The 27,055-nt window shown below is 44.6% G+C and overlaps 2 protein-coding genes across 6 annotated transcripts in view; one reads left to right on the forward strand and one right to left on the reverse strand.

Annotated features, from left to right (window-relative positions):
- LOC149467057 (eukaryotic translation initiation factor 3 subunit C) overlaps positions 1-1,154 on the forward strand; it is a 38,704-nt gene extending 37,550 nt beyond the window's left edge. For both annotated transcript variants that reach the window (XM_089672314.1, XM_089672315.1), the window contains exon 21: positions 955-1,154. In XM_089672314.1, the coding sequence (XP_089528440.1) occupies positions 955-1,040 (86 nt within the window). In that variant the 3' untranslated portion in view covers positions 1,041-1,154. The remainder of the gene's footprint in view (positions 1-954) is intronic.
- A 7,543-nt stretch (positions 1,155-8,697) lies between these two features.
- The window catches only part of LOC149467058 (uncharacterized), a 34,434-nt gene continuing 16,076 nt past the window's right edge, over positions 8,698-27,055 (reverse strand). For 2 of the 4 annotated variants that reach the window (XM_089672318.1, XM_089672320.1), the window contains exons 6-11: positions 26,356-26,583; positions 22,802-22,846; positions 19,800-19,844; positions 17,097-17,216; positions 15,452-15,493; positions 8,698-9,220 (exon numbers count right to left, since the gene is read on the reverse strand). In XM_089672318.1, the coding sequence (XP_089528444.1) occupies positions 8,895-9,220; positions 15,452-15,493; positions 17,097-17,216; positions 19,800-19,844; positions 22,802-22,846; positions 26,356-26,583 (806 nt within the window). In that variant the 3' untranslated portion in view covers positions 8,698-8,894. The remainder of the gene's footprint in view (positions 9,221-15,451; positions 15,494-17,096; positions 17,217-19,799; positions 19,845-22,801; positions 22,847-26,355; positions 26,584-27,055) is intronic. The other 2 variants (XM_089672322.1, XM_089672321.1) reach the window with 2 other exon arrangements.

Here is a 27,055-nt window from a genome sequence, read left to right on the forward strand (position 1 = left end):
CCATATTCACATGATAGAATCACGCCATGGCTGCAGATTTCTCAGCTGCACATCCATGATGTGAACCTCCTGTTCCACCACATCCCAAAGGTGGTGAGATCTGGTGACTGTGGAGGCCGTTAGAAGTGCAGCGAACTCATTGTTATGTTCAAGAAACCAATATGAGATGATTTGAGCTTTGTGACATGGTGCATTATCCTGCTGGAAGGAGCCATCAGAAGATGGGGACACTGGCACCTGGTGTGGTCCTCTGCTGCTGTAGCCCATCTGCTTCAAGGTTCAACGTGTTGTGCATTCAGAGATGGTATTCTGCATACCTTGGTTGTAACGAGTGGTTATTGGAGTTACTGTTGCCTTTCTATTATCTCCAACCAGTCTGCCCATTCTCCTCTGACATCAACAAGGCATTTTCCTCCACACAACTGCCGCGCACTGGATATGTTCTCTTTTTTGGACCATTCTCTGTAAAACCTAGAAATGGTTGTGTGTGAAAATCCCAGTAGATCAGCAGTTTTTTTAAATACTCAGACCAGCCTGTCTGGCACCAACAACCATGCCATGTTCAAAGTCACTTAAATCCCCTTTCTTCCCCATTCTGATGCTCGGTTTGTACTTCAGCAAGTTGTCTTCACCACGTCTAGATGTCTAAATGCATTGAGTTGCTGCCATGTGATTGGCTGATTATCTATTTGTGTTACCAAGCCATTGAACAGGTGGACCTAATAAAGTGGCCGGTGAGTGTATATATATAAATGAATGAGCGGTGGTCACAACCTACCCAAGGGTACAGGAAAACTCTTGAAGCACAGACTCACTCAAAGCAGGCGGAGGTTTTAGGAAACACCCTCTAGTCTCATCATTCTGAGGAAGCAAACCAAACACACTTGCGGTGAATACTATAGGCCCCTTTTCCTGGCTTTGGGTATGTCTGACTTTTTTTTTCTCACTTTTCAGACCAAAAAGATTCTTACCAACGGAAAGAGGGCGGCTACATGAGGAGAGGATACAGGAGAGACCAGCCCAACCAGAGCAACTATTGATCTCTTGTCCGTGATCATCATTCCCAGCTTTTATAGATTTCGGAGTTGGCATTTGCTGCCGACATTTCTCATCATGTCTATTATATATAATAAAGTTATTGCTGTGAGCTAAAATCCTTTGTTTGGCTTTCTTACCTGAACACGAAGTCCCTGAAAGATTTGAGGGCTCCTATGTCTTGTGCTCGGTTATATAAAGTATATCCTTTTTGCTAGTGTAGATCTAACCCTGCAGAAGCTACTAACGTTTTGGTGGGTCCTCCTGCCTTCCTAAAGATATGACCTGTTGCAGCTTCACTTGGAGACACCAACTCTGAAGGACCACAGACAAACCTCAGTTAATCCCGAGTCTTGACATGTTTGGGACCCAACTATTTGACACAACCTCATCTTTTATATTTTACTTAAAAAAATGGGTATTGTGTTTGTGTGCGCTAAAATTAATTTCAGTACATTTTATCTGAAAATATGGGGTATGATAAACAGCTGTGAAAATATCATGTGTTGTCATAATATATAGAGGGATGATGGTTAGGCTGCATGTACACGGGACGGTTCTGAACGATGGAAACTGACTGGAAAACGTTTGTTTAGCTGTGTTTGCATAACGCGTTTTATGCACGTTTGCGTTTAGAAGTGTTTCTTAAAGATAAGCACAGGAGAACCTCCCAAATGCCCAGAATGCACTAAAAAGTGGTAAATTATTAACTATTTCAGACTGTTTCAGAGAAATACAGAGAGTAGAAGCAGAGACAGCAGTATGTGTTGATATTGGCTAGGTGCGAGTTGCTCATTAACATTTCTTTTGTTTCCAAGGGTGGAAAAGGTGTCTGGTGGAGGGAGTCATTAAGGTCACCTGGCAGGGGGTCTTCATGAGGCATTTGAGGTGTGAATGGTCATTAACATATTTTGTTCCAAGGGTGGGAGAGGTCTGAGGTGTGAATGGTCATTAACATATCCTTTGTTTCTAAGGGTGGGAGAGGTCTAATGTGTTAATGGTCATTAACATTTCTTTTGTTTCCAAGGGTGGGAGAGGTCTGAGGTTTGAATGGTCATTACCATATCCTTTGTTTCTAAGGGTGGGAGAGGTCTAATGTGTTAATGGTCATTAACATTTCTTTTGTTTCCAAGGGTGGGAGAGGTCTGAGGTGTGAATGGTCATTAACATATCTTTTGTTTCCAAGGGTGGGAGAGGTCTGAGGTGTGAATGGTCATTAACATATCTTTTGTTTCCAAGGGTGGGAGAGGTCTGAGGTGTGAATTGGTCATTACAATGAGTGACAAGCTTGGTAGGAACATCCTGTGTTCAGTGTTTTGTCCATCTGAGTACCTTGAAAACTCTTTGCATGCATTTTTCATGATGATGGTTCTGGACAGCATTGGGAACTGGAAGTGTTTTAAAAAAATTTCAAATGCAAAAGCTTATAAATGCGATTTGCCGCGTTAAGACGCGTTTACAAGTGTTTTGCATTTGAAACGCTGATAACATCGATGTCTGAACACAAGTTTGTTGAGTTAAAAAAAATGATTGTAAACTCAACTGCCTGTAAATGACTGTAAACGAAGATGTGTACATGGACACAGGAAAACATTAGGGTGAGTTCAGGGGCTGCTGAAAAAAACGCTGAACAGCTCCTAAACGTGAATTTAGCAGCTGCAGTGTACATGAGCCCTTAATAAGTATCTGCTGCAACGAGCTTCTTTACCAGAGATCAGTATTTATTGAATTCCAGAAGAGACGACCGTCCAGAATTTTGGCCAAAAGTATAACGAACTGCAGCCTTCAGTCCTACTCAAAATACTCAGCCCATTTCTGTCATTGCAAGCACAGAGGCACTACACCATCCAGCATATATGTCCAACCAATAATGTGCACCTAGGTAGCTTCCATGCATGCAATAATGTATACTACATTCTAGCCCCGTGCTTTCATACTCATTCCCTTCCAGATTATAATCTTTCTCATAACTAAGTTAAAACCTCACCCCTAAAAAAACAGCTATTGACCCTGGAGTGGTTTCTGATTGGCTAACCAAACACTTTTGATCTTGTGAATCAAAATGAAAAAATTAGTTAAGGCCAGCTGTGTTATTTACGGCCCTTGTTGCTTACCACCATAAACAGCTGCCCATTTGACCAACTGACATTTTTAGAATTAGCATGGAATAGCCTAAAAGCCGATTCATCATATCCCGTGTTCTCTGCTGCCATGGCCAGGCATAGATATGAGAATATAATACAATTTATGCATTTTATTGACAATACACTCTGCCGTCCTCGGGGGGACCCTGAATTTGACCGGCTCCACAAAGCTCGGCCCCTCGTAAATCACCTTAACCAGAAATTTGCAGATGTCTATACTCCCCAGCAAAACATCTGCGTTGATGCGTCCCTCATTAATTTTTCTGGCCGCCTTGCATTCAAACGATTTCTCCCCAGCAAGCGTGCCAGATATGGTGTCAAGATGTAGAAGACCTGTGAGGGGGCAACAGGCTCTATATGTAATTTTCGGAAAAGATACATCACATGGTGTCCACCGGATGCCCAGACTACATGGTAGTGGCAAGATAGTTTGGGACTTGGTGTCATTCTTTCTCCATATGGGGCACCACTTATACGTGGACAATTTTTATTCAAGTGTGCCACTATTTAGACATTTGTACAATCTTGGAATTGGTGCATTTGGCACCGTGCGACCTAGTCGCCAGGGCTTCATCCAACGGCTTGCAAATACCTGTCTTAGAAAGGAAGAGACAGCCTGCTTGAAAAAAGTGAAGTGTAAGGACAAACAAGATGTTTTCATCCTGTCTTCCATTCACGCAGACACGACCATCCAAATTACCACGGCAGCTGGTGTTGTTGAGAAGCCCCTCTGTGTCCACGACTAAAACCTTAACATGGGAGGGGTGGACTTCAATGACCAGAGGATGAAGCCGTACTTAGTTTCCTGTAAAGCCAGATGCTGGTACTAAAAAGTGTCTGTTCATTGATTTCAATTGGCTCTGTACAACGCTTTTGTGCTTTACAAAGCAACTGGAAGAAGTGGATCCATCCTAAAATTGCAGGAAGAGATCATCATGGACCTTTTGTATCCAGAAGGTGCTGTGGCCCCAACCCCCAACACAGATGAATTAGCCGGCTGCATGAGAGGCATTTTCCTGATGCCATTCCTGGTACCCCAACCCAAAGGACACCCCAAAAAAAGATGTATCTGAAGCAGACATAGAATTAGGCTTTTGTTGTCTCTCCTGTTCTGGCCAACCTGGTCTCTGCCTCAAGGACTGATTGATGGTCACTTAATTTGGATAAGTGTGAACACACTGGAACGATCGGTATTCGCTTTATTGTAAATACTACACTCTAGGAATTTTTGTTTTTTTGGAGAGCAATTTACCACGTATGAAGAATAACAGGAAAGGAGGAATTCAGAAGATTCATCTCCCCTTACAAGAATTTTGATTGGAGGGTAAGAGTAGGAATTACGGATTTAGATTGGTGGCACATGGTGAAGTTTTTGCACTATTATAGCACTTTTATGTGAGTTTAATACATTTTCATTTACTGCATTTAAAAACATAAAGTCCTCCTGCATACGGGACGCTTTTACAGCGGCTGTTTTTTGCTTTTGATGTTTTTCTACAGCCAGTAAACCCCCCAGCATGTTATCCTGTGTGTCCATCCCCAGCATGTTATCCTACGTGTCCATCCCCGGCATGTTATCCTATGTGTCCATCCCCGGCATGTTCTCCTATGTGTCCATCCCCGGCATGTTCTCCTATGTGTCCATCCCCGGCATGTTATCCTATGTGTCCATCCCCAGCATGTTATCCTATGTGTCCATCCCCGGCATGTTATCCTATGTGTCCATCCCCAGCATGTTATCCTATGTGTCCATCCCCGGCATGTTATCCTATGTGTCCATCCCCGGCATGTTCTCCTATGTGTCCATCCCCGGCACGTTATCCTATGTGTCCATCCCCGGCACGTTATCCTATGTGTCCATCCCCGGCACGTTATCCTATGTGTCCATCCCCGGCACGTTATCCTATGTGTCCATCCCCGGCATGTTCTCCTGTGTGTCCATCCCCGGCATGTTCTCCTGTGTGTCCATCCCCGGCATGTTATCCTACGTGTCCATCCCCGGCATGTTATCCTACGTGTCTATCCCCGGCATGTTATCCTACGTGTCCATCCCCGGCATGTTATCCTATGTGTCCATCCCCGGCATGTTATCCTGTGTGTCCATCCCTGGCATGTTCTCCTGTGTGTCCATCCCCGGCATGTTCTCCTGTGTGTCCATCCCCGGCATGTTATCCTACGTGTCCATCCCCGGCATGTTATCCTACGTGTCTATCCCCGGCATGTTATCCTACGTGTCCATCCCCGGCATGTTATCCTATGTGTCCATCCCCGGCATGTTCTCCTACGTGTCCATCCCCGGCATGTTATCCTACGTGTCCATCCCCGGCATGTTATCCTACGTGTCCATCCCCGGCATGTTATCCTACGTGTCCATCCCCGGCATGTTATCCTACGTGTCCATCCCCGGCATGTTATCCTACGTGTCCATCCCCGGCATGTTATCCTACGTGTCCATCCCCGGCATGTTATCCTACGTGTCCATCCCCGGCATGTTCTCCTACGTGTCCATCCCCGGCATGTTATCCTACGTGTCCATCCCCGGCATGTTATCCTACGTGTCCATCCCCGGCATGTTCTCCTACGTGTCCATCCCCGGCATGTTATCCTACGTGTCCATCCCCGGCATGTTATCCTACGTGTCCATCCCCGGCATGTTATCCTACGTGTCCATCCCCGGCATGTTATCCTACGTGTCCATCCCCGGCATGTTATCCTACGTGTCCATCCCCGGCATGTTATCCTACGTGTCCATCCCCGGCATGTTATCCTACGTGTCCATCCCCGGCATGTTCTCCTACGTGTCCATCCCCGGCATGTTCTCCTACGTGTCCATCCCCGGCATGTTCTCCTACGTGTCCATCCCCGGCATGTTCTCCTACGTGTCCATCCCCGGCATGTTCTCCTACGTGTCCATCCCCGGCATGTTCTCCTACGTGTCCATCCCCGGCATGTTATCCTACGTGTCCATCCCCGGCATGTTATCCTACGTGTCCATCCCCGGCATGTTATCCTACGTGTCCATCCCCGGCATGTTATCCTACGTGTCCATCCCCGGCATGTTATCCTACGTGTCCATCCCCGGCATGTTATCCTACGTGTCCATACCCGGCATGTTCTCCTACGTGTCCATCCCCGGCATGTTCTCCTACGTGTCCCTCCCCGGCATGTTATCCTACGTGTCCCTCCCCGGCATGTTATCCTACGTGTCCCTCCCCGGCATGTTATCCTACGTGTCCCTCCCCGGCATGTTCTCCTATGTGTCCATCCCCGGCATGTTCTCCTATGTGTCCATCCCCGGCATGTTCTCCTATGTGTCCATCCCCCCCATGTTATCCTCGGTGTCCATCCCCGGCATGTTATCCTATGTGTTCATACACACACAGACTGGAATCAACGTTTTTTGGCTGGAAAAAAACCCAGAACTAGTGGGCTTCTAGAGGAGCTGTAAAAACTCTAACGCTGAAAAACACGGTAAAACGTTGCAAACCAGTGTTTTTGGAAGGGCTTTTTTACCCCCCAAAAAATGGAGGGGTCTGAAAAAAAAACTCAAACGTGGGAAAATTCCACTAAACGCTAATGCAAAAAAGCTGCAAACCACGTTTTTTTAACGGGACTACACAGCTATTGTTACCAGCATTATCAAAATGTCCCGTGTGCGTGAGAACTTAGAGTTTTAAAGTACCGCTGTGGGGAAGGAAGACTTTGGATAGATCCATTTAAATGGACGATCAAATAAAAATGCTGTTTGCCTATCGGTATAGGACAGGCATTTGCTTGCGGTGAGTGTTGTATCCTGAGGGCATGTGGATCACTGAGCACAAAGGGGGATTGATCTACTACTCTGATTAAAGGTGGAGAAGTGAAGCTGGGAGCTATTTAACCCACAGGAAAACATCTCCCTATTTGGTGCACTTTTTATTACCAATTGGTGGAAGACTTTAAAACTTTTAAAGTGTGGAGCGCTGCTGTGATTAATGTTTTATTGATTGCTATTCATGACAATAGTGCCCCATCATTGGTGTCGGGGGGCGGTAGTGCCCCATCGTTGGTGTCAGTGGGGGGGAATAGTTCCCCATTGGTGTCAGTGGAAGGAGTAATGCCTTATTGTTGTCAGTGGGAGGAATAGTGCTCCATCATTGGTATCAGTGGGAGGAATAATGCTCCATCATTGGTGTCAGTGGGAGGAATAGTGCTCCATCATTGGTATCAGTGGGAGGAATAGTGCTCCACCATTGGTGTCAGTGGGAGGAATAGTGCCCCATCATTGGTATCAGTGGGGGGAATAGTGCCCCATCATTGGTATCAGTGGGAGGAATAGTGCCCCATCATTGGTGTCAGTGGGAGGAATAGTGCCCCATCATTGGTGTCAGTGGGAGGAATAGTGCCCCATCATTGGTGTCAGTGGGAGGAATAGTACCCCATCATTGGTATCAGTGGGAGGAATAGTGTCCCATCATTGGTGTCAGTGGGAGGAATAGTGCCCCATGATTGGTGTCAGTGGGAGGAATAATGCCCCATCATTGGTATTAGTGGAAGAAATAGTGCCCATCATTGGTGTCAGTGGGAGGAATAGTGCCCCATCATTGGTGTCAGTGGGAGGAATAGTGCCCCATCATTGGTATCAGTGGGAGGAATAGTGCCCCATCATTGGTATTAGTGGAAGGAATAATGCCCCATCATTGGTATCAGTGGGAGGAATAGTGCCTCATCATTGGTGTCAGTGGGAGGAATAGTGCCCCATCATTGGTGTCAGTGGGAGGAATAGTGCCCCATCATTGGTATTAGTGGAAGAAATAGTGCCCATCATTGGTGTCAGTGGGAGGAATAGTGCCCCATCATTGGTATTAGTGGAAGAAATAGTGCCCATCATTGGTGTCAGTGGGAGGAATAGTGCCCCATCAATGGTATCAGTGGGAGGAATAGTGTCCCATCATTGGTGTCAGTGGGAGGAATAGTGCCCCATCACTGGTGTCAGTGGGAGGAATAGTGCCCCATCATTGGTATCAGTGGGAGGAATAGTGCCCCATCATTGGTATCAGTGGGAGGAATAGTGCCCCATCATTGGTGTCAGTGGGAGGAATAGTGCCCCATCATTGGTATCAGTGGGAGGAATAGTGCCCCATCATTGGTGTCAGTGGGAGGAATAGTGCCCCATCATTGGTGTCAGTGGGAGGAATAGTGCCCCATCATTGGTGTCAGTGGGAGGAATAGTGCCCCATCATTGGTATCAGTGGAGGAATAGTGCCCCATCATTGGTGTCAGTGGAAGGAATAGTGCCTTATTGGAGTCAGTGGCAGGAATTATAGACCCATTGTTGCTGTCAGTGAAAGAAATAATGCCTCAAGGGCCGAATACAGGCAAACAAAGGGCCGCATCTGGCCCCTGGGCCGCAGTTTGGGGACCACTGATCCATACCATAGTTTGCAGATGCTATAACGTTCAGGTAAACCAATGATTATACACTTATTGGGATTTTTTTTTTACCAAAGACATGGAGCAGAATACTTTTTGACCTAAATGTATGACAAAATGTGAGTTTATTGGATATTTTTTATAACAGAAATAAGAAAACAGTTTTTTTCACAGTTTTTGGTCTTTTTTTTGTTTATAATACAAAAAAAATAAAAACCCCGAGGTGATCAAATCCCACCAAATTAAACAATGCGGATGTTGTGATACTTTGTATTATTATTTTAAAGAAACGCATCCTTTGTTTTACTGGGTTTCCTTTTCCAAATGACAGAACATTGCACCTCTCTGTAGAGCCAAGTCCTGGATTTGAGGACCATTGTGTTTCTTCACAGCTTCATAGACCTTGTCCTTGTCGGCATCAGTCATCCCCCTGGTGTACTTCAGCAGCTCTCTCATCTGCTCCTGACTGGTCTCCTTGCTGCGGATGTTAGCATACTGTTCATCGCTCAGCAGGTTTTCACTCATCAGACTGTCCAGAATGGGTCCCACTGGGGATACCCGGCTGATCAGAGCCTCCCGATGTCTATCCACAAAGTGATTGTTAGCTTTGTAGCCAAGAACTGACGGAGCTGCAATAATAGACACATTTTATGATCAACGATTCCTGGTCATGTTCTCTTTTTGTAAACGTTCACACAGAAAGAATATTCATTTTTAGGTGAATGCTATTGGACCGAATCACTTACCAGGTTGAGGACACTGGATTTGCCACACACGTCCAAAAAAAAAGCGTCATCATAATACACTGGACGTGTGTGGCATGTACAGTCCAACTGCCGCTTTGCCGCAACCTCTCCACCCACTCCACAGCAATTCTTGGCTCTGATTAATCAAGGAAGGAGGTGGTGTATACAGAGGGCAGATCCAGCAGAAGATGCTGCCAAAATGACACTGTCTGTCTCAGTGTTCAGATGTAAAGTAGACATTAAAGTATTACTAAACCTCAGACCCTGCATTCATTATAACTGCTCTCCCTGGACCCCGCATTCATTATAACTGCTCTCCCTGGACCCCGCATTCACTATATCCGCTCTCCCTGGACCCCGCATTCACTATATCCGCTCTCCCTGGACCCCGCATTCACTATATCCGATCTCCCCGGACCCCGCATTCACTATATCCAATCTCCCCGGACTCTGCATTCACTATATCTGCTCTCCCCGAACCCCGCATTCACTATGTCCGCTCTCCCCGGACCCTGCATTCACTATATCCGATCTCCCCGGACCCCGCATTCACTATATCTGGTCTCCCTGGACCCCGCATTCACTATATCTGCTCTCCCCGGACCCCGCATTCACTATATCCGCTTTCCCCGTACCCTGCATTCATAATATCTGCTCTCCCTGGACCCCGCATTCCATATATCCGATCTCCCCGGACCCCGCATTCACTATATCCGCTCTCCCCGGACACTGCATTCACTATATCCGATCTCCCCGGACCCCGCATTCACTATATCCGATCTCCCCGGACCCCGCATTCACTATATCCACTCTTCCCGGACCCCGCATTCACTATATCCGATCTCCCTGGACCCCGCATTCACTATATCTGCTCTCCCCGGACCCTGCATTCACTATATCTGCTCTCCCCAGACCCTGCATTCACTATATCTGCTCTCCCCGGACCCTGCATTCATAATATCTGCTCTCCCCGGACCCTGCATTCACTATATCCGGTCTCCCCGGACCCTGCATTCACTATATCCGCTCCCCCCGGACCCCGCATTCACTATATCCACTCTCCCCGGACCCTGCATTCACTATATCCGCTCTCCCCAGACCCTGCATTCACTGTCCAAATTAAAAGGTATGCGCTAATAACAAACTTATACAAAAGTGTATATCATCATCCAAAAAACATTAGTGTTTTAAATAAATTATAGTGTCCAAACATAAATTAGTGTCCAAAAAGTATATATATCTTCAGTGACTTGAACCAATTGTGAGAAATCCACCACCAAAGGAGATTAAATAAACTCACCAGAGCTATTGGCTGGTCAGATTATAAACCAGCAGCAGCGCTTGTGCTCTGGGAGCAATGACCCCGATGTCCAAATAGATATGGTGATGTTTCAGATACTTCCAGATAATAATCACAGCCAAACAACTTTGCAGCCCAAGCTCTTATGATGAACTTCTCCACTCTCTCATACCTCCATGAGAGCATGCAGTACACTCAGGGACAAAAAAGAGAACATAATGGTGCAATACGTTTTTTTCATTTATCTCTTTAATAAAAAAGGTATAAGGAAACTCACAAACAAGGTGTCCAACAGACACCAGCTTCAATCGCAAAAAAGGGTTGAGATACAGTTAACGCTCACCGCAGATCTCTCCCATACAGCACAGACCAGCAAGGCTCTCTAACGTCCACATCAAGTAGGCTACGCCCGACCGGTTTCGTCACACCGACGTCATCAAGGGGCGGTACAGATGGGAACGTCAGACAGCTCTTATAAATACCACTCTTCATCTACATAGTTTTAACACCCAGCCAATCACTGCGTTCCTAGTCTCCTTAATCACGCCGGCTAGAACAGGTGTTTCCCAATTTAATTATACATATACTCTATTATATAAACAAAAAAGCTAAATATATATACCCTGCAGGTTTGAATCAGCACAATACCGTTCTCCTTCAAAATCACCCACAAAAAAATATAAATATAAAAACATAAATATATGCAGAAAAGCAATATATACCATCCTGTGCATGGCTCTTCAAACCACAGAAAAACCCTTAAAGGGCCATGCACAGAACTTAAAGCACAACTCTTCTCATACACAAAAAAATTTTAAATTTTTTTTTATAAAAATATAAACCAAATTAAAATAAACTATATATAACGATCACTACATGTAATCAATATTTTAAAATATTTATCTTAAAAATTAGTCAAAAAACAATTTAAATCAATATCTATGTTTAAACCTCTTGGTACTAAAGACTCCAATTCATATATCCAAAAAGTCTCCTTTTTTGATATTTCTTTAATCAGATCTGAACCCCTCCAATGACTTTTTACTCTCTCAATTCCATAAAATGTCGCTAAACTCGGATCACTATTGTGTATAATTTAAAATGTCTTGAAACACTATGTTTGTCAAACCCTCTCTTTATATTGTTCAAATGTTCATTTATCCTAGTCTTCAACTGTCTCCCTGTTCTGCCAACGTACTGAAAATGACACGGGCATTCCAAAACATAAATCACGTGAGAGGAATTACACGAAATAAGTTGTTCGATCTTATATTCTTTCTTAGTTATATTTGAAATAAATTTCTTCCTCTTTATTTTATTCGATCTATTTATCGTTCTACATGCTTTACACCTGTTACAATGAACAAATCCCTTCAAATCGGGAAAAAAATCCACCTCTTTTGGTGGATCTAAAACATTATGCACTAATTTCGTCCTTATAGATCGATTTTTCTTATAAATAAATTTAGGTTTTTTTGGGATGATCTTTTTCAATACCTCATCTTTTAACAAAATCGGCCAATATTTCTTGAAAATACCCTCAATCTCTGTATACTGATTATTAAAGTTGGTAATAAAAGCCATATCAAAGTTGTTATTCTTTATCTTTCTATTAGACAGAAAAGTACTTCTATCCTTTTTATCAATCATTTCCCTTTCTGTTGACAAAAAAAGGTTTTTTATATCCTTTCTCAATAAACTGATCGATCAATACATCAGTTTGATCAACAAAATCTTTCCTTAAACTGCAATTCCTTTTAATTCTTGTAAACTGACTTCTTGGGGTATTATATAGCCATTTAGGATGATGTCCACTTGAAACCGGGATATAGCTATTTTTATCAATATCTTTAAAAAAAGTTTTAGTATAAATCTGTCCATCATATTTATATAAGATCAAATCCAAAAAATTAACCTTTTCAAAATCTTTAGTAACAGTAAACTTCAACCCATAACGGTTTTTATTAATATAGTTTGAAAATCCTTCAAGATCTATTTCAGAACCCCTCCAAATTACTATAATATCGTCTATGTAGCGCCTATACAGCGCCACCTGTGGCCATTTTTCAAATATACATTCTTCTTCCCATTTATCCATAACGATATTAGCTACACTGGGAGCATACTTAGCACCCATAGCAACGCCCCTACATTGCTGAAAAAAAGTATTATTATACCAGAAGAAGTTATTCGACATCACAAATTCTAGTAATTCACAAATAAATGCTCTTTGAGTTCTTTTAATATGTGATTTATGTTTCAATGCCCATTTAACTGCTTTCAAACCATCATCTTGTTTAATGCTGGTATATAAGGACTCAACATCAATAGTGACCAAGTAGCAACCTTCAATATTCTCTAAACTCGCCAAAATACCAATAAGTTCTCCACTATCCCTTAAAAAGGAACGATTGTTCTCCACTATCGGTTGTAAAAATGAATCTATGTATTCTCCGACTCGAGAGAAAATAGAATTAATCCCACTCACAATGGGTCTACCAGGGGGTGTTTTTTTATTTTTATGTAATTTGGGTAGGTAGTATATAGTAGGAATTCTTGGATTATTAATACATAAATATCTCGCCTCTTTCTCGTTTAAGACTCCTAAGTCTTTACCTTTATTAATCAGCAGTTTTAATTCACCCTTCAATCTTTTAGTAGGGTTTGATGCAAGAATTTTATATGTATCTTCAACTTTAAGCAATCTATCCATCTCAAGTTCATAATCTTTTTTATTTAAGATAACAATGCTACCACCCTTATCAGCCCCTCTAATAACAATCTCTTTTCTTTTTTCTAAATCATTAATACCTTCTCTGAGTTCTTTTGAAGTATAATATCTCTTTTTAAGGTTCATATCTTTAATTTCAGTCTCAACCATTTTTTTAAAAACATCGAAATATTCATTCCCTGTATTTTTGGGATTAAACGTAGAAGAATTCTTCAGATTACTATGCATGTAGACCTTTGCAGGTACTTTACTGATCCCTTCTTTCTTATTATCTTTATTTTTCTCAAAAAATGTTTTTATATTCAACTTTCTAACGAACTTTTGCAGATCGATAAAAACATCGAATTTACTTACATTTTTTCTGGGTATATATTTTAGCCCTAAATCTAAAACTTTTAACTCTTTTTCAGTAAGACAAACATCACTTAAATTAAAAATTCCAGTGCCTATAGATCTCTTTTCCTTTTCTTTTCGTTTTCGTTTACCTCCTCTTTTTCCTCTATACCTCCTCCATTGTTTTTCATACCATATGTACCTCTTTGATTCCATCCCCTGTAATTGGGATTGTAATATCTCATCTCTGGGTCCCTTTGATGACGTCGGTGTGATGAAACCGGTCGGGCGTAGCCTATTTGATGTGGACGTTAGAGAGCCTTGCTGGTCTGTGCTGTATGGGAGAGATCCGCGGTGAGCGGTAACTGTATCTCAACCCTTTTTTGCGATTGAAGCTGGTGTCTGTTGGACACCTTGTTTGTGAGTTTCCTTATACCTTTTTTATTAAAGAGATAAATGAAAAAAACGTATTGCACCATTATGTCCTCTTTTTTGTCCCTGAGTGTACTGCATGCTCTCATGGAGGTATGAGAAAGAGTGGAGAAGTTCATCATAAGAGCTTGGACTGCAAAGTTGTTTGTCTGTGATTATTATTATCTGGAAGTATCTGAAACATCACCATATCTATGTGGACATCGGGGTCATTGCTCCCAGAGCACAAGCGCTGCTGCTGGTTTATAATCTGACCAGCCATTAGCTCTGGTGAGTTTATTTAATCTCCTTTGGTGGTGGATTTCTCACAATTGGTTCAAGTCACTGAAGATATATATATTTTTTGGACACTAATTTATGTTTGGACACTATAATTTATTTAAAACACTAATGTTTTTTGGATGATGATATACACTTTTGTATAAGTTTGTTATTAGCGCATACCTTTTAATTTGGATTATTGTTGCCAAAATTTATTTTGGGTGGGATATGCTGCTGACACTTTGGTGTTTTTTGTAAGTGGCGCTTTTTTCTTTTTTAATTTGGTCCTGCATTCACTGTATCTGCTCTCCCCGATCTATCTATTGGGGAATATTAGTACTAGCAGAAAAGGAACAAAACAGGGCGCACTCTCCTCATGCATTACCGTGATAGTAAGAGATTTATTATAAAAATACAAATCTACACTTTTGGAATGCATTTACAAATATATGTAAAAATGACTTTTTTATATGTTTGAAGAAAATATTATATGAAAAATATTTTTAAACATATAAAAACATCATTTTTACATATATTTGTAAATGCATTCCAAAAATGTAGATTTGTATTTTTAAACACATACAGTATATTTGAAACGTAATTGTAAAAATATTTTTCATATATTCTGTAATAAAAACATGCAGTATATATATATATATATATATACACATATACACACACACACCCACCCACACACAGTATATATACACATATATATATATATATATATATATATATATGTATATATATATATTTTATTTTTTTTAAATATATTGAATACGGCCAAAATTGTAGCATTTCAAATATGTCAATATATTTGGGAAGAATATTTTTAAAATATATTTCAAATATATTTTTCTTCCATGTGGGTCAGAAAAGGGAGTAGGCTGTTAGAGGGTCAAAATGGGCAGGAGACGGACAACTTCATATCATCAACAAACCTTCCCATGGCTTATGGGAAGGGATGTCCATCAAGATCCTAGAAGTGCAATGGTTGGGGTGTCAACAAACCTTTGGCTCTATAATGTGTATTGACACTTCAATGTTTATATCATACCTTTGGGTCTTGTTCCTTCTTGATTTTGGAAGTCTTCCCTTTCTGTTATAAAGATTACAATATGTTACATACACAGTATATATATTATGTTCGATAAGTAGTAGTAGTCAAAGTTCAGCTGTCATTATTTAGCATAGATAAAAGTAGACCCACTACCAATTTCTCAGTCCTTGCCTTGGTTAGTGTTGGGCTTTATATTCATGTTGAACACGAGTTCAACTCAAACATCGGCCGTTCATGTCTTCAGAGAACACACAAATGGTAAGGGTGTTCAGCAGGCGTTCCCCATTAACATGAGGACAAAGTGCTCCAAAGCACCCCCTATGTTGAGGGCATGTGGCCTGGTAGGGTTCAGGAGAGGGGAGGTGCTTGCTTGTCCCCCTCCCTTTCCTGACGTACCAGGCTGCATACTCGAATAAAGGTCTGGTATGGATTTTGGGGGGAGCCCCATCACATTTTTTAAAAAATGTTGGCATGGGAGTTACCCTCAAAATCCATAACAGCCCTGAAAGGCTTGATATGGAGGTGGAAACCCCACGCTTTAAAAAAAAAAAAAATTGATGGGCAATGCCGGAATTTTTTTTTGCATTCAGCTGTCAGTGGGAAACCCCTTTGCCAGGTGAAACATGAATGAATGTCTCACTCCTAAAATACCGCATGACTTCATAATAGAACTGATAGAACAGGGACAATTCACTATGTTTTCAGTGAGTTTCTATGCTGAGTATCCTCTCTATCACATCTGAGCAGCCCATGTGGCTATAAAGTCACACATGTGGGCGGTAAATGACAGCCAACTCCCTCCTTCTTTCTCCATGCCCACTAACCAGTCAAACACAATGGGAGTGAGATGTTACATCTTGATTGACGGAGGTTTCACTTCCCTCTTACTCTAAGACAGAGGTTGGAGGGGCGTGACACAGCCTGTGACTGGCAGACATCCGCCCACACCATGTTTTGTTCCACAAAATAATAAAGATTTGATTTTAAATATATATATTTGTATGACAATTTAAAACAGTTTAATGATATTAGATTGTAAGCTCTCAGGATCAGGGCCCTCCTATCCCTCCTGTATTGAACTGTATTGTTGCTGTATTGTCTCCCTTTATATTGAGCAAAACTGTTGGCGCCATATAAATCCTGTATAATAATAATAATAATAATAATATTTATTTATTTTTACTCTTTATTCCAAAGGCTTTTTTTGTTTCTTATTTTTAACATGTGACCAGCAGCAGAGGACTAGAAGATCCTCCTGCCACTGTTTCCCTGCAGACAGGCCGGGAGAGAGCTGGGTCATGTGACAGCTGTATATTGATTAGGAAAAAGGTACTTAGATGTTTTTTTTTTAAATGAAATTATTTACAGTCCCATCGCCCATACAGAGAAATAGAAGGGAGTCAGGGACAATGTTATTAAACAGTGAGTGTTTAGTGTCACGTCCACGAGATGTCCACTCCTCCTCTCTCTTCTCATTTTCAGTGCCTATACCACTTCACTTTGTGGTGTTGGGACTGAAACTGGGAGGAGAAATATCTAGAAGAGGTAAGATTAGGAATTGGAGGTGTATGATAAGAGGATCATTGTGAGCTGTCGGGATTTTGTGAAAGATTTATTAGTAGAGTCACACAATTTGGCTTACTTTGGTAGTGATGGTGATGTACCTGGACAGGCGATGTGTTCTGGAAGGGATGTGGGTTGGGTTGAACAGCGTGGACCACGTTGATATTTACGTTGCGTTTCTCCTGAAAGCGTGGCACCTCTGTTGGAGGAAAAAGAAGACTTCAATATAGACATGGTTCTAACAATTCATACAGCTTCCTCTTTAGTTATAAAAGGGATTCTCCAAACATATCATAGTTCAGACTGAACTCCAACCTTCCCCTACAGTCTTGCACAGGTGTATAGGCTCCTCCCCTTCAGTCTTGCACAGGTGTACCTGCTCCTCCCCTACAGTCTTGCACAGGTGTACCTGCTCCTCCCCTTCAGTCTTGCACAGGTGTATCAGCTCCTCCCCTACAGTCTTGCACAGGTGTACCGGCTCCTCCCCTACAGTCTTGCACAGGTGTACTGGCTCCTCCCCTTCAGTCTTGCACAGTTGTACTGGCTCCTCCCCTTCAGTCTTGCACAGTTGTACCGGCTCCTCCCCTTCAGTCTTGCACAGTTGTACTGGCTCCTCCCCTTCAGTCTTGCACAGTTGTACCGGCTCCTCCCCTTCAGTCTTGCACAGTTGTACTGGCTCCTCCCCTTCAGTCTTGCACAGGTGTACCGGCTCCTCCCCTTCAGTCTTGCACAGTTGTACTGGCTCCTCCCCTTCAGTCTTGCACAGGTGTACCAGCTCCTCCCCTTCAGTCTTGCACAGTTGTACTGGCTCCTCCCCTTCAGTCTTGCACAGGTGTACCGCCTCCTCCCCTTCAGTCTTGCACAGGTGTACCTGCTCCTCCCCTTCAGTCTTGCACAGGTGTACCTGCTCCTCCCCTTCAGTCTTGCACAGGTGTACCGGCTCCTCTCCTGGACTGAAATGGCTTACTCCGGTTTCACTACACACTGTGAGCTTCTCACAATGTGCATTAGAAGCTACAGCCAGTCAAATAGAGCTCCGCCTCATTTCCTGGCTGGAGGGCATCCATCATCTAGAACATTCCTCCTCAGCCTGACTGTCCCTGGCCCACCCCTTTCATTTATTGGATTTCATAACGGGCACAGCAAGTGTACAGACCCAGGAACTCAGCACAGGGATGGTGGAAACTCCTCACAATGGGCACAGCGGAGGTACAGACCCAGGAACTCAGCACAGGGATGGTGGAAACTCCTCACAATGGGCACAGCGGAGGTACAGACCCAGGAACTCAGCACAGGGATGGTGGAAACCCCTCATAATGGGCACAGCGGGTGTACAGATCCAGGAACTCAGCACAGGGATGGTGGGATGTGGCCCACTGGCCATAGTTTGAAGACTTCTGCTGTAAGCAATGTCCCAAAATTCAAACATTTTCCTTTAACCACTTCCTGCCCATAGAACATCATGTGACATCCTCGGGTTTCAGTGGAGATACAGCATCTGGATGATGCCTCCAGCTACAGCTATATTGCCCCATCATTGGTGTCAGTGGGAGGAATAGTGCCCCATCATTGGTATCAGTGGGAGATATAGTGCCCCATCATTGGTGTCAGTGGGAGGAATAGTGCCCCATCATTGGTGTCAGTGGGAGGAATAGTACTCCATCATTGGTGTCAGTGAGAGGAATAGTGCCCCATCATTGGTGTCAGTGAGAGGAATAGTGCCCCATCATTGGTATCAGTGAGAGGAATAGTGTCCCATCATTGGTGTCAGTGGGAGGAATAGTGTCCCATCATTGATATCGGTGGGAGGAATAGTGCCCCATCATTGGTGTCAGTGGGAGGAATAGTGTCCCATCATTGGTGTCAGTGGGAGGAATAGTGCCCCATCATTGGTGTCAGTGGGAGGAATAGTGCCCCATCATTGGTATCAGTGGGAGGAATAGTGCCCCATCATTGGTTCTAGTGGGAGGAATAGTGTCCCATCATTGGTATCAGTGGGAGGAATAGTGCCCCATCATTGGTATCAGTGGGAGGAATAGTGCCCCATCATTGGTGTCAGTGGGAGGAATAGTGCCCCATCATTGGTGTCAGTGGGAGGAATAGTGCCCCATCATTGGTGTCAGTGGGAGGAATAGTGCCCCAACATTGGTGTCAGTGGGAGGAATAGTGCCCCATCATTGGTTCTAGTGGGAGGAATAGTGCCCCATTGTTGGGCTTAGTCGGAGGAATAGTGCCCCACTGCTAGTATTAGTTGGAGAAATGGTGACACATCATTTGTGGCAGTGAGAGGAATAGTGCCCCATCATTGGTGTCAGTGGGAGGAATAGTGCCCCATCATTGGTTCTAGTGGGAGGAATAGTGCCCATTGTTGGGTTTAGTCAGAGGAATAGTGCCCCACTGCTAGTATTAGTTGGAGAAATGGTGACACATCATTTGTGGCAGTGAGAGGAATAGTGCCCCAAGGGCCAGATAAAGGCAGGCAAAGGGCCACATCCAGCCCCCCGAGCCACAGTTTGGAGACCACTGCTCTAGGGTCTCTGCTAGAAAAAAAAAATATATAATGTTTGGGGGTTCTGATTATTTTTCTAGTAAAACAAATAATGATTTTTACATGTAGGAGAGAAATGCCGGAATTGGCCAGGTATGGAAGCGGTTAATTTCCATTGAAGAAAATGAGGATTTACTGAAATAGCAAAGACTTCATTTGTAGCCCTGAAGGGCTCATATGACGGACAGCAGGCTTTTAGTGACAAACTACCTTCACCTCCAACCTTTCCCTTACCTGGCCCAGGTATGTTGAATCTCATTTTCTTGTTGCTTGGAGCAGCTGGTAAGAAAAGTTCAACAGATGTAACTATGTAACAGATGACATTTTGAACCTGTAATGTTATACTTGCACACAGTTGCTGAATACATTCTGCCCTGACATGACGCATACAACTAGAGACAATAACAATTTCCAAAGTGGCAAAATATGCATCAAATAATAAAGGTTCACATTAAAGCAGTTCTCCACTCTGGAAACCAAAAAATGAAGTCAGCAGCTACAAATCCTACCTGTCCGGTGATACAGTGCCATGAGCAAGTCCTTCACTAGCCTTCGGGTTCCCAGCACCAGCATCCTAACGGGGGCAGCACAGCCAGTTTATCACGTACCTGGTGATGGAGGCCAGTGGAGAGAGGGCTTCCCTTGCGGCTAAGTTCCGGACTCCCCTGAGAGTGGGACAGCGGGAGTCTGGCCCAAAGTGGCACAGGTCGCCTGTAGGAGTGCTGGTTGGTGGTCCACTCAGAAGCACAGCTGGTGCACGGAGATAGGTCTACAGACAGGGGGCGCCTGTACGTGGTATGCAAGCCCTTCCGGGATTTAGATGTTTACTGGGTAGTCGGTTCAAGCCAAGGTCAGGTACCAGGTGGGAATCAGAGCAGACGTAGTCAGATATGATAGCCGAGGTCATACACAGAGGAGTCAGAGAAAGAGTATCCGTAAGCCAAGCCGAAGTCAGCTCAGGGGTAAGGCAGATTAGACAGGTCCAGGAGCAAGCCGAGTCAGTAACAGGAAATCACGGGTCAAAATCACAGGAACAGGGCACGGGGAGCTAGAGATCATCCAGCAACTTGAGGAAGTGATGAGCCTCCTTATAAAGGCAGTCTGGCATCAAACTGAGGCTAATGTGTACTTCTGCGGCCATGCAGAGTACTGGCAGAAATGCCAGATCTTCCAGAACTTCTGCCGATGGACAGGACCCTGACACAGTTGCCCACATTGCATGGTTCCACAGTCTTCTGGGACCTGTGACATGTCCCAGATGACTTCGGAGAGGGAGGGGGAAGGAGGCTATTTGAGCAGAAGTACCTGTCAAAACTAGGTTCCCCACTCCCCCCAAAAAATGATATGCCAAATATGGTAGAGGAGGGTGGGAGCAGGACGTAAAACGGAACTTCCCCTTTTGGATGATGGTCCACTTTTAAGTATTAATGTGGTGGTGTAAGCAGGGCAGGGCCAAGGGGTAGGCAAAAAAGACAGCCACTTTGGGCTTTTAAGCAGAGGGTAGACACAAAACTGGCAGGATCTGCAACCTGTGATGCTGGGATAGTTCACATCTCATGGGCGCCACACTTTGGCCTTTGGACCTTAGGTTCTGATAGACCTTGTCTCACTGCTGGGTTGTACGCTCTCCATTCTGTTTAGTCTTGGAACGTTTGGTTCTGGTGATATACTGTATCTAGACTGATATGTAGAATGTACCAGGCTCATTTCTTTTTTCCATGCAGGACAGATTTAATAGAAATATAAAAGCAGTACATTACAATGTCAAAAAGAACATTTTGGTATGGGAAATGGAATCTAATAATACGGAATACAAGGCAGGTGCACATACCTCAGAGGGTAGGTAAACCACTGTATCCAAATTATTGTTTGACACAATTGGAGGGGGATAAGGGGGTGAGGGATTCAGCATAAAGTATGGGAAGATGAAAGAGGGAGAGGGTACATAATCAGGGGCGGACTCACAACTCTTGGGGCTCATGGGGCCCCTGTGTCCTCACCCACATTCAAACCACACCCCAAAAAGCCTATGAAAGGTACCAAGGGCATCTCATGGGGCCCCCTACTGACCCCAGGCCCTCGGGCAGTGCCCGAGTTCCCAAATGGTCAGTCCGCATCTGGATGATGCCTCCAGCTACAGCTATAGTGCCCCATCATTGGTGTCAGTGGGAGGAATAGTGCCCCATCATTGGTATCAGTGGGAGGAATAGTGTCCCATCATTGGTGTCAGTGGAAGGAATGGTGCCCTATCATTGGTGTCAGTGGGAGGAATAGTGCCCCATCATTGGTATCAGTGGGAGGAATAGTGCCCCATCATTGGTATCAGTGGGAGGAATAGTGTACCATCATTGGTATCAGTGGGAGGAATAGTGTCCCATCATTGGTATCAGTGGAGGAATAGTGCCCCATCATTGGTATTAGTGGGAGGAATAGTGCCCCATCATTGGTGTTAGTGGGAGGAATAGTGCCCCATCATTGGTGACAGTGGGAGGAATAGTGTCCCATCATTGGTGTCAGTGGGAGGAATAGTGCCCCATCATTGGTGTCAGTGGGAGGAATAGTGCCCCATCATTGGTATCAGTGGGAGGAATAGTGCCCCATCATTGGTGTCAGTGGGAGGAATAGTGTCCCATCATTGGTATCAGTGGTAGGAATAGTGCCCCATCATTGGCATCAGTGGTAGGAATAGTGCCCCATCATTGGTGTCAGTGGGAGGAATAGTGCCCCATCATTGGTTCTAGTGGGTGGAATAGTGCCCCATCATTAGTTCTAGTGGGAGGAATAATGCCCCCTTGTTGGGTATAGTTGGAGGAATAGTGCCCCCTCATTGGTTCTAGTGGGAGGGATAGTCCCCCACTGCTAGTATTAGTTGGAGAAATGGTGCCACATCATTTGTGGCAGTGAGAGGAATAGTGCCCCAAGGGCCAGATAAAGGCAGGCAAAGGGCCACATCCAGCCCCCCCGAGCCACAGTTTGGAGACCACTGCTCTAGGGTCTCTGCTAGAAAAAAAATATATATAATGTTTGGGGGTTCTGATTATTTTTCTAGTAAAACAAATAATGATTTTTACATGTAGGAGAGAAATGCCGGAATTGGCCAGGTATGGAAGCGGTTAAATTCCATTGAAGAAAATGAGGATTTACTGAAATAGCAAAGACTTCATTTGTAGCCCTGAAGGGCTCATACTACAGACAGCAGGCTTTTAGTGACAAACTACCTCCAACCTTTCCCTTACCTGGCCCAGGTATGTTGAATCTCATTTTCTTGTTGCTTGGAGCGGCTGGTAAGAAAAGTTCAACAGATGTAACTATGTAACAGATGACATTTGGAACCTGTAATGTTATACTTGCACACAGTTGCTGAATACATTCTGTCCTGACATGACGCATACAACTAGAGACAATAACAATTTCCAAAGTGGCAAACTATGCATCAAATAATAAAGGTTCACATTAAAGCAGTTCTCCACTCTGGAAACAAAAAAATGAAGTCAGCAGCTACAAATCCTACCTGTCCAGTGATCCAGTGCCATGAGCAAGTCCTTCACTAGCCTTCGGGTTCCCAGCACCAGCATCCTAACGGGGGCAGCACAGCCAGTTTATCAGGTACCTGGTGGTGGAGGCCAATGGAGAGAGGGCTTCCCTTGCGGCTAAGTTCCGGACTCCCCTGAGAGTGGGATAGCGGGAGTCAGGCCCAAAGTTGCACAGGTCGCCTCTCAGAAGCACAGCTGGTGCACGGAGATAGGTCTGCAGACAGGGGGCGCCTGTGCGAGGTATGCAAGCCCTTCCGGGATTTAGATGTTTACTGGGTAGTCGGTTCAAGCCAAGGTCAGGTACCAGGTGGGAATCAGAGCAGACGTAGTCAGATGGGATAGCTGAGGTCATACACAGAGGAGTCAGAGAAAGAGTATCCGTAAGCCAAGCCGAAGTCAGCTCAGGGGTAAGGCTGAGTAGACAGGTCCAGGAGCAAGCCGAGTCAGTAACAGGAAATCACGGGTCAAAATCACAGGAACAGGGCACGGGGAGCTAGAGATCATCCAGCAACTTGAGGAAGTGATGAGCCTCCTTATAAAGGCAGTCTGGCATCAAACTGAGGCTAATGTGTACTTCTGCGGCCATGCAGAGTACTGGCAGAAATGCCAGATCTTCCAGAACTTCTGCCGATGGACAGGACCCTGACACAGTTGCCCACATTGCATGGTTCCACAGTCTTCTGGGACCTGTGACATGTCCCAGATGACTTCGGAGAGGGAGGGGGAAGGAGGCTATTTGAGCAGAAGTACCTGTCAAAACTAGGTTCCCCACTCCCCCCAAAAAATGATATGCCAAATATGGTAGAGGAGGGTGGGAGCAGGACGTAAAATGGAACTTCCCCTTTTGGGTGATGGTCCACTTTATTATTGTGGTGGTGTAAGCAGGGCAGGGCCAAGGGGTAGGCAAAAAAGACGGCCACTTTGGGCTTTTAAGCAGAGGGTGGACACAAAACTGGCAGGATCTGCAACCTGTGATACTAGGATAGTTCACATCTCATGGGCACCACACTTTGGCCTTTGGACCTTAGGTTCTGATAGACCTTGTCTCACTACTGGGTTGTACGCTCTCCATTCTGTTTAGTATTGGAACGTTTGGTTCTGGTGATATACTGTATCTAGGCTGGTATGTAGAATGTACCAGGCTCATTTCTTTTTTCCATGCAGGACAGATTTAATAGAAATATAAAAGCAGAACATTACAATGTCAAAAAGAACATTTTGGCATGGGAAATGGAATCTAATAATACGGAATACAAGGCAGGTGCACATACCTCAGAGGGTAGGTAAACCACTGTATCCAAATTATTGTATGACACAATTGGAGGGGGATGAGGGGGTGAGGGATTCAGCATAAAGTATGGGAAGATGAAAGAGGGAGAGGGTACATAATCAGGGGCGGACTGACAACTCTTGGGGCCCCTGGGCAATAGGGGATCATGGGGACCCTGTGTCCTCACCCACATTCAAACCACACCCAAAAAAGCCTATGAAAGGTACCAAGGGCATCTCATGGGGCCCCCTACTGACCCCAGGCCCTCGGGCAGTGCCCGAGTTCCCAAATGGTCAGTCCGCCCCTGTACATAATACCATGTAGTATCCACCCAGATGGGAAACCAGGCCTCTCAAATCACAGATGCCTACTGAGATATCCAGGGAAGCCAGGCCTTATCGTACTTCTAAGGGAAGCCACGAATGAGATAGGTCAGCTTCTACATCAGAAAAGCAGCATTGACCAATAACTCCCAGGATGACACAACGGGAAGAAAATGGCCATTAGCACAAAATTTCCTTCTTGGCGTACTACAAAAGATAGGAAATCATCAGTTTAGTGTGGTGTGGACTCTGATCATCATCATATATACCCACTAGGGGCCAGCTCTGGTGTCACTGGTCAATGACTCCCAGGACGACACGGCGGGAAAGAAAGGGCCATTAGCACAACATTTCCTTCTTGGCATGCTACAATAGATAGGAGCAGGGGCAGACTGACCATTCAAGCACTTGGGCACTCCCCGAGGGCCCAGGGTCAGTAGGGGGCCCCATGAAATTCCCCTGGTAACTTTTTATAGGCTTTTTTGGGTTTGATTTGAGTGTGAGCAAGGACACTGGGGCCCCATGATCCCCTATTACCTGGGGGGCCCCATGAGTTGTCAGTCCGCCCCTGGATAGGAGATCAGCAGTTTAGTGTGGTGTGGACTCTGATCATCATCATTTATACCCAATAAGGGCCAGCTCTGGTGTCACTGGTCAATGACTCCCAGGACGACATGGCGAGAAGGAAAGGGCCATTTGCACAAAATTTCCTTCTTGGCATACTACAATAGATAGGAGATCATCAGTTTACTGTGGTGTGGACTCTGATCATCATCATATATACCCAATAGGGGCCAGCTCTGGTGTCACTGGTCAATAACTCCCAGGATGACACAATGGGAAGGAAATGGCCATTAGCGCAAGATTTCCTTCTTGGCGTACTACAACAGATAGGAGATCAGCAGTTTAGTGTGGTGTGGACACTGATCACTGTCATTTATACCCACTAGGGGCCAGCTCTGGTGTCACTGGTCAATGACTCCCAGGACGACACGGCGGGAAGGAAAGGGCCATTAGCACAAAATTTCCTTCTTGGCATACTACAATATATAGGAGATCATCAGTTTAGTGTGGTGTGGACTCTGATCATCATAGTTTATACCCAATAGGGACCAGCTCTGGTGTCACTGGAAGCAAGGGCGTATTTACCACAAGGCAAACAAGGCACTTGCCTAGGGCGGCATTTTTCAGGGGGGCAGCACCTCTCCCAGAAGAAGGGATGAAAGAAGGGACAAGTGCACCATGGGAGCCAGGTGGGAGGCTGCGAGCTGCTTGATGGTGTATGTAGAGCCTGAATCTCGTTCCTGGGATTTCCGGAGCTGTGAAGATGAGTGTCTCTCTATCACTGGGGGGAGGAGGGGGTTGTAGTGGAAGGCTCTCCTGGGTGGGGGGCAGGGGTTTTGTTAGTCAATGTCAGGCTCTCTGTGGGAGGGGGAAGGGAGGGTTGTGTTAGTCTGTGTCCGTGGGGGCAGATGATTTTTGTGTTTGTGCAACACAAAACCTAAATACACCACTGACTGGAAGGTTCAACTGGAATCTGACATTATTAGGATCAAATATCTCTAACCAAAAAGGGGAACCAAAATGGAGCAGCTCATACCAGGCTAATGTTTGGTCCCAGTCGAGCACTAGTCAATAAGCGATGTTGACAAATGGTAGAATACCTTGGTTTGGTTGGTCTGGTTTTCGTTTGGCTGCTCTCTGTTTGGTTGTAGTCTGTCCAGTGTTTTGTGAAGTTCCGGGAAAGGCAACATTGGCTTGTACTTTGTTTGTTCTCTTCTTTGTGGGTTTAGAACTTGGCCCAACACCAACATTTGTCCATGCCATTGGCTTCACATTCATTATCTTCTTTCCAGGTGGCTTAGCCGTCTTTGGTTTTGAGGTTCTGGGAGCTTTATTTAGTGAAACAATTAAGGAAGGAATTTCTTTAGTATGATAAACTGATTTTTCTTTCCATTCATCAAACACATGAATTGAATCACAACAATTTTTATGGTATATTGGAACCTTAGACACGCTTCTGGCGCTGCTCAAGGCTGACAGCAGATAAAAATCACCCCGCCGGCAGAGAAAAGAAGATGGGAGCAGCGCATGGAGTAATTCCAGAAACTTGACAATGTAGATGAGGATGAACGCCGATCAAACCGATCCCTAGGAGTCAGAGAGGATCAGGATGTAGTGAGATTGCCTGAGCTGCCACTCTGGCCACGCCCTCTTATGCATTTCACCCCACCCATAGGGGGCGTGGTCACGGTTCCTCTCTGACTCCTGGGAATTGCTTTGAGCGGCGTTCATCCTCATCTACAGTGTATACTGAAACATGTTAGAGTTGGAACTAAGGATGAGCCTAGCTGAGCAAGGTTT

The sequence above is a fragment of the Staurois parvus genome, unplaced genomic scaffold, assembly GCF_062004578.1.
Source record: "Staurois parvus isolate SC_StPar_1 unplaced genomic scaffold, SC_StPar_1.0 ptg000125l, whole genome shotgun sequence".
NCBI lineage: Eukaryota > Metazoa > Chordata > Amphibia > Anura > Ranidae > Staurois > Staurois parvus.